Source organism: Kogia breviceps, chromosome 1 (assembly GCF_026419965.1).
Source record: "Kogia breviceps isolate mKogBre1 chromosome 1, mKogBre1 haplotype 1, whole genome shotgun sequence".
Lineage (NCBI taxonomy): Eukaryota > Metazoa > Chordata > Mammalia > Artiodactyla > Physeteridae > Kogia > Kogia breviceps.
In genome coordinates, this window is record NC_081310.1 from 180,233,502 (window position 1) to 180,249,987 (window position 16,486).

The window sequence follows — 16,486 nt, forward strand, 5'->3', positions numbered from 1 at the left end:
CTAAAAATAGCTAACACTGGACTCCCCTGGTGGCGCAGTGTTTAACAATCTGCCTGCCAATGCAGGGGACACGGGTTCGAGCCCTGGTCCCAGAAGATCCCACATGCCGCAGAGCAACTAAGCTCATGCGCCACAACTACTGAGCCTGTGCTCTAGAGCCTGAGAGCCACAACTACTGATCCCGTGTGCCACAACTACTGAGCCCGCGTGCCACAACTACTGAAGCCCGTGCACCTAGAGCACGTGTTCTGCAACAAGAGAAGCCACTGCAATGAGAAGCCTGCGCACCACAATGAAGAGTAGCCCCCGCTCACCACAACTAGAGAAAGCCCATGTGCAGCAACAAAGACCCAACGCAGCCATAAATAAACAAACAAATAAATTTATTTAAAAAAAATAGCTAACACTGACATAGCCAGGAAATGGTGGAGTTGGGATACGAAACCTGACAGATTCAGGCCTCAGAATGACTGAGGCATTTATCATATTGATTGTACACAGTGGTACATAGGTCTCTTCCTGGATTAGACTATAATCTCCTTGCTGGCAAGTATGGTTTGTTATTTGAGTTCATATTACAGCACCCTGAATGGTGTTACTATTGTTCAAAGAATCTGCCTTCTCTAATCCTGTCAGAGTTCAGTACAAAAAAATTCTGTAGTTAAAATAACCATTTGCCTGTACTGTGATCGAAAAAATGTTTAATATTTTATTTTCCAATTTTGCTTCTTCCTTTATTTTACAGCAAACTGTAATTGTCATTATAACTTCTTTCATTTAGCCTCCTTTTATAAATGTTCTGAGAGTCACCTAGATACTTTCACTGAATCCATTTGTGGCTCGCTGAGTCTTTAGGTATGGGCTGGGTCCTTAATCACAACAGTAATTCAAAATCAAAATGCTTCTTGGCTTGTTTCATGATGTTTATACACTAAATTGGTAAGATCAACTGTGCTAGAAAGGACTGAAACCAGAGAGGGCAGGCTGTTGTCTAGCTCAGCAACAGTTCCTCATCCATAACCTGGGACAGTGAAGTGCAGAGAAGAGAGCACCCATTGGCTTTTAGTCATTCATTCCTTTCCCCACATCCTGGTTGTGCAAGTCAAGCACGTTACTTAACCTTTTTGAGCCTACTTCCTCATCAAGAAAATGGGGATATGAACACACCTTGTATGTCTGCTGCAAGGATTAAATAAGAATATATATAAAATGCCATACTCAGTAAGGCATGAACTATGCCTCTTAGTTCTCATCTGTTTCTCTTAACTGTAGTCTTCTTGCAATTAACACTGAGTGTTGTTCTTTTAACTATGTCATTAGAGTTCTTCCTAGCTGAACAACTCTGCTACATTTGCTTTTTGGTGGAGCTCTACTTAGCTCACAGTATTTGGGTCTTACCGTGTAAAATGTTTGCTCTCCTCATGAACTTCCATCTCTGAGCTTTTAAATTCATTTAATTCTTTTCTTATGGCAGCCTGCAGAGTAGAAACAAAAACGCTTCAGCATCTTCTGTCTGCTAGAGTACAGCAGTGTATCTGCCATCTAGTCTCTACTGTGCTTAACTCTGAGAGGGACTGCGACCCCCGGAAGGCAACCCAGAAGGAGGGAGGGAGCCAGGTCAACACACTGAGTGAAGCTCTGAGCCTGATGCATATCGCCTTTCCTGACACCCTTCATCTCCTAATAAACCTGAAATCTCCAGTTAAATCGAAACACTTGACGACCTCCAAAGAGATATTGTACTTTTTATAGTTTCCACAGCATGTAAAAATGCTTTTCCTGTTATAAAAGTGAAATATGGGTAATTACTAAAATATACCATCCAAACTCCCTCCAACCAAACATAACCACTGTTAAAAAATGTGTTGTATTTCCAGATTTTTGTACTCTGTTATGTAGCAGGGATTTTCTTTTGTTTCAGTTTTGGTGGTGGTGGTGAAGTCATTAGTATAAAGTTTTGGTTGGTACATCTTGGTATTTTGTACCTTAGATATTTAACATTATATGAGAAGTAGAAATTTTGTTATGGTTCCCCCTTCTAGTTAATGTCTTGTACCCTTCCAATAAAGAAAGAGAGACAGACAAATGACAGACACCTTGTCAGCAGGGGTCAGTTTGGTCCAAGGTTTGTCAGCTCGCCGGTCATAATCATGAGCATCTGTTACCTCCACGTATTCATTAAACCTCAGAATCTTCCTGGCAAGTAGTTCAGCCACAGTTGGCCTTTGACTGAGCTGAAAGAAATGGAGGCTCTCAGTTCACTATGCCAGGAGTTAGGCATCAATCATTCATTCAAACTGCCTCTAATCCAGAGCTTCAACCTTTCAATGCACGTCGGAATCAGCTGGGGACCTTTAAACGTGACTGATCCCTGGGTCCATCTTCAGAGATTCCGGGTATCAGGAGATTGTTTCTTTAAGCTCCACAGTGCACAGCCAAGACAGAGAACCATTGCTATAAACCAGTATAACCAGTGCTTCTCAAACTTCAACATGCATACAAACCATTTGGGGATGTGGTTAAAGTGTAGATTCTGACTAAGCAGATCTGGGGTGGGGCCTGAGATTCTGCATCTCTTACAAACTCCAGGTGATGCCAATGCTTCGGCTCCGTGGACCACATTTTGGGTAGCAAAAGGGTCAGGGCTACAAATTCATATCTAATACAGTAGAAAATGAATACATTTAATATGAAAGCAATATCTATTAATGGGTAATATTAAGGGTGAATTTCCTTTCACCATGAATAATGCCCAAGATATCAGATTCTGTAACAAATCATGATTTAAGGTTGAACAATCAGGTAACTTGCTCAATCGGAAGGCATTAAGTCCAGTGATGGCCTCTAGCCACCCCCAATCTATCAAGGATAATTCCTCTGATCCTGGGGAAGGGGAGAAGTGGGAAAAATCATGAGGAAGATGCCTAGATTCGTTGCTCTCCTGGGGATTCTTATACATTTTAAGAAATGTCTAGAGAACTCAGACCAACTCCAAGAATCTACAGGAGGTAATTACCAACTATTATGGAGGGAGGGAAAGGAAAAAGGGCTTAATCCCAGAGTTTAAGGGCTAACACAAGTCTGGTACAGAAAAGATTCTACCCTAACTGATTTGGGACCAATGAGAAAATCCTATTTGGTTTTTCATACTTTTCAGGTGTTACTAAGGGTCAAGTTCAGTTCTTTCTCTGATTAGAAAACCACCAGTTGGCCTTGCAAAATTGAATTCTACACAGTCCTCCTGTTACTGTTTCCACACATCAACAGCTTTTATAGTCTACACCAAAATCCCAGGTCTACCAATAAAAGGTCAAAACTTGTGCAAACATTTATTGAGAACCTTCTTGTGCCAGGCTTTCTTTAAACAGTAAAAATGGGGGGAAAAAAGTTATTATAATGCTGTGTTGTTTTCTGTATTTTCATCATGTGTTCTATTTTCACAGCAGTCTATGGCAATTCAAGTCAAATTTATTTCTTTCCAGTCAAATAGGTCATTCAAATACAAGACACACAGTGAGTGGACAGACTGAGACAGTGTACCTTTCTAGTGAGCCGACGTTTAATCTCTCGTTTTTCTGCCTGACGATCAGCTTCATTTTTAGCTACAGTTGACAGTCACAAACAAAGAATATTACTTCAAAATGGCAATCTGCATATCAAACGTTTCAGTAATTACACACAGATATTTCTTTTTTTTGGCCGCACCCCATGACATGTGGGATCTTACTTCCCTGACCAGGGAATGAACCCGGGCCACCTGCAGTGGAAGCCTGGAGTCTAAACCACTGGACTGCCAGGGAAGTCCCATACACAGATATTTCTTACAGGCTCCAAGTCAGAATAAAATACTTACTTTGGGACTGGTTAATCAAGACAATTTTCTTGTCAACTGGTGTAATCAAACACTTAAGAGCATGGGTCAGCCAACTATGGTATCAAATCTGGCCAGCTGCCTGTACTTTTCCTGCCCAATGAGCTAAGCATGGCCTTTACATTTTTAAATGGTTACATTTTGAATGGTTTGATAAGTACCTACATAATAGCTTCCTTTTGCTTTTTGGCCTGCAAAGTTGAAAATATTTACTATGTGCCCTGTAAGAAAAACTGCACAGATCTTTGCTCAAGAGTAACCACTAACAATGGAGAATGGAGCTCACACTAGGTTTCACATGATAAGTCTATAAAGGCTCCCACACTTGTAACACTATGAAGCCTAATCCTCTTCAGTGTGGAGGTATTTAAGGACAAATTTCACCCTATAATTGGGAAAAATAAATCTGTACTGGATTAGAATGCTATTTCAGTTAGTCATTTACATAAACAGAAAGCAAATTAAATACATGGTCCTATTTTCTGACTTTGGAGGTATGAAAGCCTTAAGAGATGAAAAAGGCAGAACAACTGCTGCATTTGGGACTTGCTCTGGGTCCCAGCTCTCAGACACTAGGAACAGGAAGGTCCACTCCAAATATACAACCACTACCTTACCTCTCTTAAGACAGAGAAAAGTTGGGCAGCACACGCTGTCAAAACCTCTCAAATGCCCAAGGTAGGTGCAGGATACGATGAGAAAATTAAAATACAATTTTCTGGAGTATCCCAGTACACTAAACAATATCATAATGATATCTTGTAAAGGAAGCTCGGGGGGAACTATATTCCTTCAGGGGTAAAAAGTATGAATACTCCTTCCTTGGCTAGAATACTCTCTCCTTGGCCTTCGTTGAAAAATGCTTCTTTTTTCTGTCATGTATATTAAAGTCAGAAACACACAAAGAAAATCTATACAACTTCATTTCCATAGCTGGACTCACGTTGTAGTATGTTTCGTTGTTCTAGTTCTTCTGGTGTTGGTCTTTGACTCAGTCGTCTAAAAAAGAGATAAATAAGAATATTGTCTATGTTAAATCTCCTGGTCCTGTTTATAAAGATCTGTTTATGAAACACTTTTGAAACACCTTATGAAAAGTGTTGAAACACTTTTCACACTGAAAGTGTTAATACAGATATTACAACATAAAAAGGAATTGTACAGGCAAACAGGAGGCCAGGATTCTAGTTCTAGCTTTCTTTTTTTCTATTTTTAAAATTTTATTTATTTATTTTTGGCTGCGTTGGGTCTTTGTTGCTGCACGCGGGCTTTCTCTAGTTGTGGCGAGCGGGGGCTACTCTTCGTTGTGGTGCGCGGGCTTCTCATTGCGGTGGCTTCTCTTGTAGCGGAGCATGGGCTCTAGGTGCGCAGGCTTCAGTAGTTGTGGCATGTGGGCCCAGTAGTTGTGGCTTGTGGGCTCTAGAGCACGGGCTCAGTAGTTGTGGCTCACAGGCTTAGTTGCTCCGTGGCATGTGGGATCTTCCCGGACCAGGGCTCGAACCTGTATCCCCTACATTGGCAGGCAGATTCTTAACCACTGCACCACCAGGGAAGTCCTCTAGTTCTAGCTTTGATGCCAGCAAGCCCTATCACCACAAAAAAGCTCAGTTAGACCTTGAGTTACTCATGTGTAAAATGAAGATCTGGACTGTTCTGGTTGCAACCAAACAGATTTGCTCCTTCAGCATATGGGTTAACACAGATCCTCAAAGATATTAATAAAAATTCTCATTTAGGAAACCATTATGAGGACTGAGACTGTGTATATGTGTGTGTGTGTGTGTGTGTTGCGTGTGTGTGTGTGTGTATATAATGCTTCCCATATGACTCTGATGTTCCTCTTTTTATTTTTATTTTATTTATTTTGTTTTATTTCTTTTTTGGCTGTGCAACATGTGGGATCTTACTTCCCCAACCAGGGATTGAACCCACACCTTCCGCATTGGAAGCGTGGAGTCTTAACCACTGGACCGCCAGGGAAGTCCTCTTTAGATTTTGATTTTATTTATTTAATAAATTTATTTATTTATTTTTGGCTGCATTGGGTCTTCATTGCTGCACGCAGACTTTTTCTAGTTGCGGCGAGTGGGGGCTACTCTTTGTTGTGGTGCACAGGCTTCTCATTGCGGTGGCTTCTCTTGTTGCAGAGGCTGGGCTCTAGGGTGTGCGGACTTCAGTAGTTGTGGCACACAGGCTTAGTCGCTCCGTGGCATGTGGGATCTTCCCAGACCAGGGCTCGAACTCCTGTCTCCTGCATTGGGAGGCGGATTCTTAACCACTGCGCCAACATGGAAGCCTCTCTTTTGATTTTTAAACCAGTGTTTTAGGAACCACTGGAATTTAAGGTTGTCTCTTTTGGAGTTATATTCTGTAAAACCTATGATTTTTTTTTTTTTTTTTGCGGTACGCGGGCCTCTCACTGCTGCGGCCTCTCCTGCTGCGGAGCACAGGCTCTGGACGTGCAGGCTCAGCGGCCATGGCTCATGGGCCCAGCCGCTCCCGAACTGGGGCACGAACCCGTGTCCCCTGCATCGGCAGGCAGACTCCCAACCACCGCACCACCAGGGAAGCCCAAAACCTATGATTTTAATTTCAGTCCTCTCTGAAATATCTGATGAAGTTTCTCATCTTATTCCCAGTTCTGAGATGTTATTCACCAATGACAACATGTCATTTCTAGAATCAGAACGTTTTTCATTTCTTACTTTTAATGTAATGTATAGCTCTGACAGTATTTGAGCTATGTGCTAGTAACTCTTTAGTTGCATGGAAAACCCCCAGCCCCATTTTATATACAATTTACAACTTTATGTATTTCAAAGCTCTTCTTTTTTCAATGTTCATTAAAAAAACAACACCACAGCTTTACGAAGATATAAGTGATGTACAATAAATTGCATGATTTGATATTTTGACATATGTATGTCCCTATAAAATCATCACCGGGACTTCCCTGGTGGTGCAGAGGTTAGGAATCTGCCTGTCAATGTAGGGGACACGGGTTTGAGCCCTGGTCTGGGAAGATCCCACATGCTGCAGAGCAACTAAGCCCGTGCGCCACAACTACGGAGCCTGCGCTCTAGAGCCCGTGAGCCACAACTACGGAGCCCATGTGCCACAACTAGTGAAGCCCGCATGCCTAGAGCCCGTGCTCTGCAACAAAGAGAAGCCACGGCAATGAGAAGCCTGCGCACCCAATGAAGAGTAGCCCCCGCTTGCCACAACTAGAGAAAGCCCGCACGCAGCAATGATGACCCAACACAGCCAAAAATAAATTAAATAAATGAATAAATATATTTTTTTTTTTTTTTTTGCGGTATGCGGGCCTCTCACTGTTGTGGCCTCTCCCGTTGCGGAGCACAGGCTCCAGACGCACAGGCCCAGCGGCCATGGCTCACGGGCCCAGTCGCTCCGCGGCATGTGGGATCCTCCCGGACCAGGGCACGAACCCGTGTCTCCTGCATCGGCAGGCGGACTCTCAACCACTGCGCCACCAGGGAAGCCCCTAAATATATTTTTTTAAAAAAAGAGTTCATTAAACAATTTAGTTCCTCAGGGTAAAAATCTTAAAAAAAAAAAAATCATCACCACAGTCATGGTAAGGAACATGTCTATCACCCTTGGACTGATTTCCTAGGGCTGCTGTAACAAATTACTACAAAGTAGATGGCTTATAACAGACATTTATTCTCTCATAGTTCTGGAGTCCAGAAGTACACAATCAAGGTGTTAGAAAGGTTGGTTCCTCCTGAAGGTTCAGAGGGAGAATTTGTTCCATGCCTCTCTCCTAGATTCTGGGGGTTGCCAGCAGTCCTTGGCATTCTTTGGCTTGTAGATGCATCATTCCAGTATCTGCCTTAGTCACACAGCGATCTCTGTGTGTGTGTCTGTGTCTATCTGTCCCAATTTCCCTCCTCTTATGAGGATATCAGTCATTGGATTAGAGCCTACCTAATCCAGTATGACCTCATCTTAAGTTGATTATATCTACACAGACCCTCTGTCCAAATAAGGTCACGTTCAAAGGTACCAGAGATTAGGATTTATTTTGGAACATACAACTCTACCCACTACAACCTCCCTGACAAAATTTCATTCCCTTTGTAATCTCTACCTCTCTGCCTCCAGGCAAATACTCATCTGCTTTATTTACTCTCAACCTCCCTGCCCCCAGGCAACCACTGATCTGTTTTATGTAGCTATAAATTAGTTTTCATTTTCTAAAATTTTATATAAAACCATACAGTATGTACTCTTTTTTTGTCTAGCTTCTTTCACTCAGGATAATTACTGAGATCCACCCAAGTAGTGGCATTATAAATAGTTCATTCTTGTTTACTGGTCTGTAGTATTCCATCACAGGACTATGTTCATGTTCATCCATTTATGTTTTGATGGACATTTAGGTTGTTTCTATTTCGGGGAGACTATTAGAAATAATGGAATGGCTGGATCATATGTTTGATTTTTTTAAAGAAACTTACAAATTGTTTTCCAAAGTAGTCTATTTTACACTCCCAGTCTATTTTACCACCACTGTGTGAGAGTCCAGCTGGGCCTCATCCTCAGCAACTCTTAATATTATCAGTCTTTTATTATTTATTTTATTTTATTTTTAAAAATAAATTTATTTGTTTACTTATTTATTTATTTTTGGCTGCATTGGGTCTTTGTTGCTGTGCACAGGATTTCTCTAGTTGTGGTGAGCGGGGGCTACTCTTCATTGCGGTGTGTGGGTTTCTTATTGCAGTGGCTTCTCTTGCTGCAGAGCACCGGCTCTAGGTGTGCGGGCTTCAGTAGCTGTGGCATGCAGCTCTAAAGTGCAGGCTCAGTAGTTGTGGCGCACGGGCTTAGTTACTGTGCCGCATGTGGGATCTTCCACATGCCAGGTCCCCTGCATTGGGAGGGCAGAGTCTTACCCACTGGATCAACAGGGAAGTCTTTGCTTCCCCCACCTTTTAAAAAGTGGGTTGTTTCTTATTGAGTTTGGAGAGTTCTTCATATATTCTAGATATAAGACCTTTATCAGAGACATAGTTTGAAGATATTTTTCTCCCAGTTTGTGGCTTATTTTTACACTTTTTTTTAAAACAGTGTCTTTCACAGAACAAAAAATTTTAATTTTGATGAAGTGCAATTTACCAATGTTTTTCTCTTAAGAACCATGCTTTGAGATCATATCTATGAAATCTTTCTTTAACCCATATTCTAGAAATTTTACAGTTTTAGCTCTCATATTTAAGTCTATGATCCATTTTGAGTTAATTTTTTATACGATACACTGCATGAATTGAAGTTATTTTTGTGCCAGGACCATTTGTTGAAAAGACCATCCCTTCTCAATGAAATTGTCTTTGTACCTTTGTCATAAATGAATTGCACCTATATGGGTGGGTCTATTTCTGGGCTCTCTCTTCTGTTCCATTGATTTCTTTGTTATCCGACCTTTACGCCAATACCATACTGTTTAGGTTACTTTAGCTTTATAATATGTCTTAAAATAAGACAGTGTTAGTCCTCCAGTCCTGTTCTTTTTCACAGTTGCTTTATATTTCCGTAACAATTTTAGAATCAGTTTGTCAATTAAAGCCTACTGGGGGCATTTTGATTGGAACTGCATTAAATCTACTGATGTCTTGATAATACTGAGACTTCTGATCCATGAATATGTTATTTGTCTCCAGATATTTAGGTTTTCTTTCTTCAGCATTATTTTATACTTTTCAGTGCATAGGTCTTACACAATCTTTTGTCAGGTTTATCCACAGGTATTTAAAGATTTTTGATGGTATTATAAATGTTTATCTCTTGTATTTCTACATTTTAATTTTAGACTATTCATTGCTAGTGTCCAACAAGCTCTTCTAAGACGATTATGACCTGGGAAAAAAAACACTCAAAGATGAGCAACAAGCATTGCAATAAAGCAAAAGGAATCTATTATTAAAGATCCCCATTCTTGGATGAACTATACAGTGTGGGAATATAGTCAGTAATAATGTAATATCTTTGTATTGTGACAGATGGTAACTAGACTTATTGTGGTGATCATTTTGCAACGTATGGAAATATCAAACCACTATGTTGTGCACCAGGAACTAATATAGTATTGTAGGTCGAATATACTCCAAAACCCAAACAAACAAACTCATAGAAAAAGATCAGATTTGTGGTTACCAGAGGCAGGGGGTGGACAGGGGGAACTGGATGAAGGTGGTCAAAAGGTACAAACTTCCAGTTATAAAATAAATACATACTAGGGATGTAATGTACAACATGGTTAATATAATTAACATGTATGTTATATATCAAAGTTGTTAAAAGAGTAAAGCCTAAGAGTTCTCATCACAAGGAAGAAGTTTTTTTTCTGTTTCTTTTATTTTGTATCTATAGGAGACGATGGATGTTCATTAAGCTTATTGTGGTGATCAGTTCATGATGTATGCAAGTCAAATCATTATGCTCTATACCTTAAACTTGTACAGTGCTGTATGTCAAATATATCTCAATAAAACTAAAAGAAAAAAAAAATCCCCATTCTTAACTAATTCCTAATCTTGATGGTCTCTTGCTGACACTTAGAGGGCCACAGTTCTGCATGAAGATTGCCATCAGCAAAGCCAGGTGTCTGAGGTAGGAGAGGAGAATATATTTTAATTAACAGGCATCCTTATTTAATTGTTTTTAAGGAATATGCCAGGAGTTCCACTTTCTGAGAGGAACCTCTGAGGTGGGCAAACACTTGTCTGTATACCTGGATTCTATGTGTAGTATACATGCAGGAAGCTGGCTTGCATTCAGTCTCTCCATGCTTTTGGTTCCAGCTGACTTGAAAAATATACTAACATGCTGAAAGGAGGCAGTTACATGGAACGTGTGAAGTAGATACAATGGAAATTATGTGTGTGACTTTTAACTGGGCTGGCACACCTCATGGCTGAGCAAGCCAGAAGAGGCTTGCTGTCCTGGGAGCCACCTAAATCCTTAGAAACTTTAAAAAAAAGCCATACTTATGTTTATCTTATGGTGTAAAGCTGTGAGAGCTATCTCATGGTTTAAAGCTCTGAGAGCCATCTAGTTCCTTAATTTCCAAACTCTTAGAAGATACCCATCTGAGTACAATATGTATTTTTTAAAATTATGCTATTTCTAAAATTTAAAAAAAAAGATACCTGCATGCTCCACCACAAAGTACATCTCTAAGACATATACTGGCATTATCAAATCAAATCAATCTATTCTAAGAAAAGGCCTACCGGATCAGCGTGTTCCCAATCCGGTGCCGTATTTCATTCCACTCCTCTTTGCTTTTTCGAGGCCAAGAATTCATGTTCATTTCAGGTTCACTGGGTCTGTGGTTCAGCTTCATTGCCAGTGTGTCTTTCCTCTTCACTTTGTTGGCCAGAGCACCTTTGTACAAGGGAAAGAAAAACATGTAGAAGCTTAAAGCTCAACCTCACCTGGAGCTAGGTAAGAGTCTGAATAAACAATATCATAATCCCAGCTTTCTAGCTTGCCTCTGATGATCCACCTAACAGAGAGGTGGGGGTAAAGCTGAGGACATCTAACAATCTTTTTAGCAGATGGCCTCAGACAGGCTAAAAATATCTTTTCCCTTCTACCAGTTCTCTGTCTACATTTTTCTTCTTAGTAAGAGTTGCTAGAGGAGGGATGATCTAAGCAGGGGACAGCCTCTGAATTACAACACAGAGGCATTTGCACTAACACACATCATAAGGTTCCTACTCTTAAAGCTGCTTTCCACTTTTAGGAATCAGGATTCTATTATTTGCAGATGTGTGTGCACATGAACATGTTTTTTTTCTTTGCCCCATGAACACAGGAAGCTCACTAGGCTGAAGGAGAGCATCACTTTTGTCTTTTCCACAAAGCCCAAATACCAACTTTCCTTTACTCCACATTTTTTAATACCATCAAGGTAAATAATTTTTAAATCAAAACCAAACACATAAAAAACTGATTGACTCAACCTACTGGGCTCCCTCTCACTGGCTTGTTATAACAACGGGAACAGCAGGGACAAGAGTCTTTCACAGAGCCTTCCAAGAGCAGTCAGCCAGGCGACTCGATGGGAGAGGGTGCCTGCTTCCATGCATCTTACACTTGCTAAGACCAGCACACAGCTTTATCTGTAAGAGAACTTTCTCCTTCTCTTTCCCTCCCTTTCTTACTATGATGGCTTTCATCTTCATCCTCTTCATCTCGGTATTGAATAGGACCTTCTGAATCAGAGTCACTCTCTTTCCCTTCTTCTTCCTCCTGCAGACACTGCGGTAGTTTAGGAATGACTGAGGTAGATGCTACATCTGCATCGAATGTAAATATGCGGATCTGCTCCTCCTCTTCTTCATCGTCTGGACTAACAAATTAACAAAATTACATTTTCCATTTTCCTTTCAGAGACATAAAGAATAACTGATTTGCAAGGCAAACTACTGAATAACCATGAAAAAGTCCATGAATGAAATAATTTATAGTTATTTCCCTTAATTTTTACATTCTTGCTAAGAAACTTTTTAGCAGCTATTAATCTAAAGGGCTCTGGGTTCAAATCCCAGATCTACAACTTATTTACTAGCTTGTAAGTTATTTAATTTTTCTGTAAATGTGAATGATACCTACCTTGTTGGCTTGTTGTGAGAATGAAATAGACAAATTCTAGAATGCTCTATTGTCTTGCACATAGGGCCCTGATGATCAATATATAAGATGCAAGTTTGCTTTGGTCTGATTGAATGAGAAGATTACACAGCATCTAACACAGAATTTGGCTCATGGAAGATACTCAATAAAAATGTTTAACCCATTTCCTAAACCAAGGAAGCAAAGAGAAGTAAGGATGAAAACTAACTTCTTTGCTTTACACTCTGGAGGCATAAAACTATGACTTAAGTCTACTTCAAATTCCTAAACTGTCTCTTTCCAGGATGCGAAATAAATAATACCAGGAAGTACAAAAGATTATGGCAAAAACCCCAAAAAGTAGGATACTACAACAGCTCTCTAACAATTCTTTTAGTTATTAGTAAGACAAATTTCTAACTTGCCAAGAAGTGTTAATCTTCAGTCACAATTTGTCTGAATTTTAAAAAGACAGACAAAATAGGTATAAGTACCAAGGCTACTGTGAACAGATTGAGCGTTTGGGGACAGATGAGGGAGAGAAAAGATGAGCAGTTTCAGTCTGTGGGGCTGGAATACTGAGCTACCTTTCAGAGCTCCCTTCTTTTTCTCTAGGCTTCTCTCTGTCCCTCTCTACCAGGTTCTGTGCCAGGCACTAGAGCTTTCAGATTTGTCTAATTTCATTCTCACAAGCCTATGAGGTAGGTATTATTTCTGTTTACAGGTTAGACAACTGAAGAGCAGGAAGATTAAGTAACATACACTACTACTGCACGCTAGTAAATAAGAGGCAGAGCTGGGATTTGAACCCAGAGCTATCTTACTCCAAGGTCAACGTTCTTAAGCACCATGTTACACTGCTTCCCGTATATCATATAAAAATACATAGTGATTTTAATTTTCAAGTACAGAAGTTTGTAATTTTTGTTATCATCATGGAAATTTCTGCCATGGAAACAATGTTATAGAAATCAGGAGAGTAAAAGTTCATATTCAAGAACGTGTCCTATTTGTTCAGTATTCTTCTTAATTTAAATTTATTCACATTTTCTCTCTATAAGTAATTTTTTTCCAAGAAGGGCTAGCTAGAGTAAAGAGGGAACAAGAAGCAAGCTTTAAAGGCACTCACACTTTCAGCATTTCAATAGTGATGGGAAGTGACCTGGTCCGACCCAGGGTACTGCTGTCCTCAGAAAAGTTGTCACTGTTCTCGAAGAGCAATGAATGAGCTCTATGAGAGCCTTCCAAGGGAGGAGTCATGGGGAGTGGGCTGGTCAGGGCCTGCTGGATTCGGATATGCAGTGGGACTGGGGGCAGCCTAGAGGGTACATGGGGCTCCCCAAAGCTGTGGTCCAACATCCTCTTGGGTACTTCCCTTTTCTGACTTTCCTGCTGGGGAACCTCCTGGGGTAGGTCTAAGGAAGGTGGAAACTCAATTTCTGGCACAACTTGAAAAGTCTTAGCAGGGAACGGAGGGGACTGAGGGGGTTCTGGAGGTATATGAGTAGGCTGTGGGGGGGATGGGGCGGTAGGGGGGATCATCAGCAGGGGTTCGGAGCCCACAGAGCATGTGCTCTTCTCTTTCTGATCACTTGGTGCTTTTGTGGTGGTGGTAGTGGCAGCAGCAGACTCTGAGGTGGGTACCAAGGTTGATGGAATGCCTCTCTTAGGTGGTAAAGGTGGGGACGGCTTTGATAACAATGTACCACTGTTTATTGCTTGGGATAGTTCAGCTGGAAAAAAGAAAGCAACACCTCAATTTAAGATGGCTTTACAGTGCTTTGAGGGGCCAGCCCAGGGCCTAGAATTAGAGCTGAGCTCAGTCTTAATCTTTCGGGCAAATTATTCCATTTCATGGCTTTGCCATTCCCTAGCTATATCATCCTGAAACAAAATTAATATTTAAATATCTAGAAGCCCTAATAAATGTACAGAGGAAGACCACTACCTTAATACTCTGATGAGAAGCTTCTTACTTCTTTATTATGATAATAGACATGACAACTTTTTATGACTTGATCTTGGTGTAGATAAAGTTAATATAAAAAAAACCAAAAAAAATGTGGCTAATAAGTTCTTTTGTCTAACAGTACTCCATTAAAAAATTTAAACATGCAGATTGAAACAAAAAAAATCAAACACTATCAGGCATTGTTACCATATACTGATAAATAATGATATCTAGATATCTCAGCACTTTATTATTAAACTATCAATGATATCTTGGATTTTTATAGCAAACGCAGAGACCTTTGAAGAAAGCAAGGTGCTTTTCTATCCTTAACTTCATATTCTTCTTATACAAGAGATCATATCTTTACCATTTTACAGAAGCAAAAACTGAGGCCACAGAAGTTACGTGATTTGCCCAAGATCACACTACAAACTGGTAAGGACTGAGCTAGTTTCCGGGACTCATTATGAGGCTCCATCGTCTGGATCCCACTGACTTTGTTTTTTATTAGTGTCCACACCTCTTCTTGTCCAATCCACCGTCTCCACTCTTCACTACCCTATGGGCTCCTTGACAACAGGGCACCCCTTGTCTCTATCAGCATATTCTCAGGGTGGGGCACAGTGCCTGGCACATAGTGGGTCCTCAATACATGTTTACTAGATGAGAGGCCCCTCCCCTGTATCATGACAGTATATATCCCTATGTGACCCCCCAAAGCCCACAATGTCTCAGGTGTTGATTCCACAAAGTCCCTTTGGAGAGCTCCAAATGGCTTTTAAGAAGTGGATCAACACATCACAAAAGGTCAACCTTGCAAAATAATTAAATAGTAGTTCTCTCGGTTACCAACCTCCAACCCTCTACCCAAACCCCTCACTTGTTTTCAAAGGTTTTATATGTCTTACCTAGAGAGCAACACTTCAAGTTTCCCTAAATTAAAAATTTAACTGCACTAAATCCCATTCCTTTGGCAGCATTCAAAGTAAAAGTTTAGCTAATCTGATAATGCTTTAATGTTACTCTTCATAAGTAAAATTTTAAAAGGTCCTTCTAGAAAAATACTGCATACACATATAAAAAAGCATTTGAAAAATGTGAATTTCAGTATCAATAAAAGGTATTTTTTGGTAGACTGGATGTTTGCTGTCTGTCTAAAAATAGTGGTTAGCTATTCCGTCTACAAAAAAACTCACCCCTGACAAGACCAAATTTGAGTATTTTAACATTTGAATTGATAAAGTAAATTACCTTTGGTAATTTAAGGAAAACATACAACTGAAAAGTATAAGAAATGACCTCAGGTACACATACCCTCTGGTACAAATACCCAATGGCATCTGGCTGTAGTTCCGTGGGAAAGATGCCAAAATGTTCATTGGAGGGGTTACAAATTCCCTTCATCTGTTCAGTTATTTATGGTGGTCCTTCCTTAGTCGCAACACTACTAATTAGTCCTAATACTATTATGCCCGTTAGTAGACATAGCAATGTCTAAACATTGGTTTCCAAATGTTTGGGTTTCATGGACCAATACTATTAAAAAGATTCTCAACCAGTCTCAGGTTGTCAATTGTTATTATTTTCAACTAAGGCTCCTTTTTTTTTTTGGCCGTGCCACGTGGCTTGTGGGATCTTAGTTCCCAACCAGGGATTGAACCCAGGTTCCCAGCAGTGGAAACATGGCACCCTAACCACTGGACTGCCAGTGAATTCCCTCAACTAAGGCTTGATATTCAGTAAACCACTTATGAACATAACCCCTTCATGGAAGAAATGGTCTTTTAACACCAAAGAATTAGGAAGGTCCATAATTTCAGAATAAAGGATAGTCCTTTTTTGGGGGGGCTGTGTCATGCAGCTTGTGGGATCTCAGTTCCTCGACCAGGGATTAAACCCAGGCCATGGCAGTGAAAGCTCGGAATCCTAACTACTAGGCCAGCAGGGAACTCCCTAAAGGATAGTTCTTTAATTCAAGTCTACTTAACCTTAATAAAAACTCTGTGAACTATCCTATT

At 40.4% G+C, this 16,486-nt stretch overlaps 1 protein-coding gene across 14 annotated transcripts in view; it reads right to left on the reverse strand.

Moving 5' to 3' along the window:
* PHACTR4 (phosphatase and actin regulator 4) overlaps positions 1 to 16,486 on the reverse strand; it is a 120,826-nt gene that overhangs the window by 3,730 nt on the left and 100,610 nt on the right. For all 14 annotated transcript variants that reach the window (XR_010836623.1, XR_010836622.1, XM_059036099.2 and 11 more), the window contains 7 exons: positions 13,644 to 14,247; positions 12,064 to 12,251; positions 11,128 to 11,281; positions 4,815 to 4,870; positions 3,541 to 3,602; positions 2,097 to 2,234; positions 1,399 to 1,475 (listed from right to left, as the gene is read on the reverse strand). Coding sequence is in view for 12 of the 14 variants with exons in the window: in XM_059036099.2 (XP_058892082.1) it covers positions 1,399 to 1,475; positions 2,097 to 2,234; positions 3,541 to 3,602; positions 4,815 to 4,870; positions 11,128 to 11,281; positions 12,064 to 12,251; positions 13,644 to 14,247 (1,279 nt within the window). In the remaining 2 variants the exon portion in view is untranslated. The remainder of the gene's footprint in view (positions 1 to 1,398; positions 1,476 to 2,096; positions 2,235 to 3,540; positions 3,603 to 4,814; positions 4,871 to 11,127; positions 11,282 to 12,063; positions 12,252 to 13,643; positions 14,248 to 16,486) is intronic.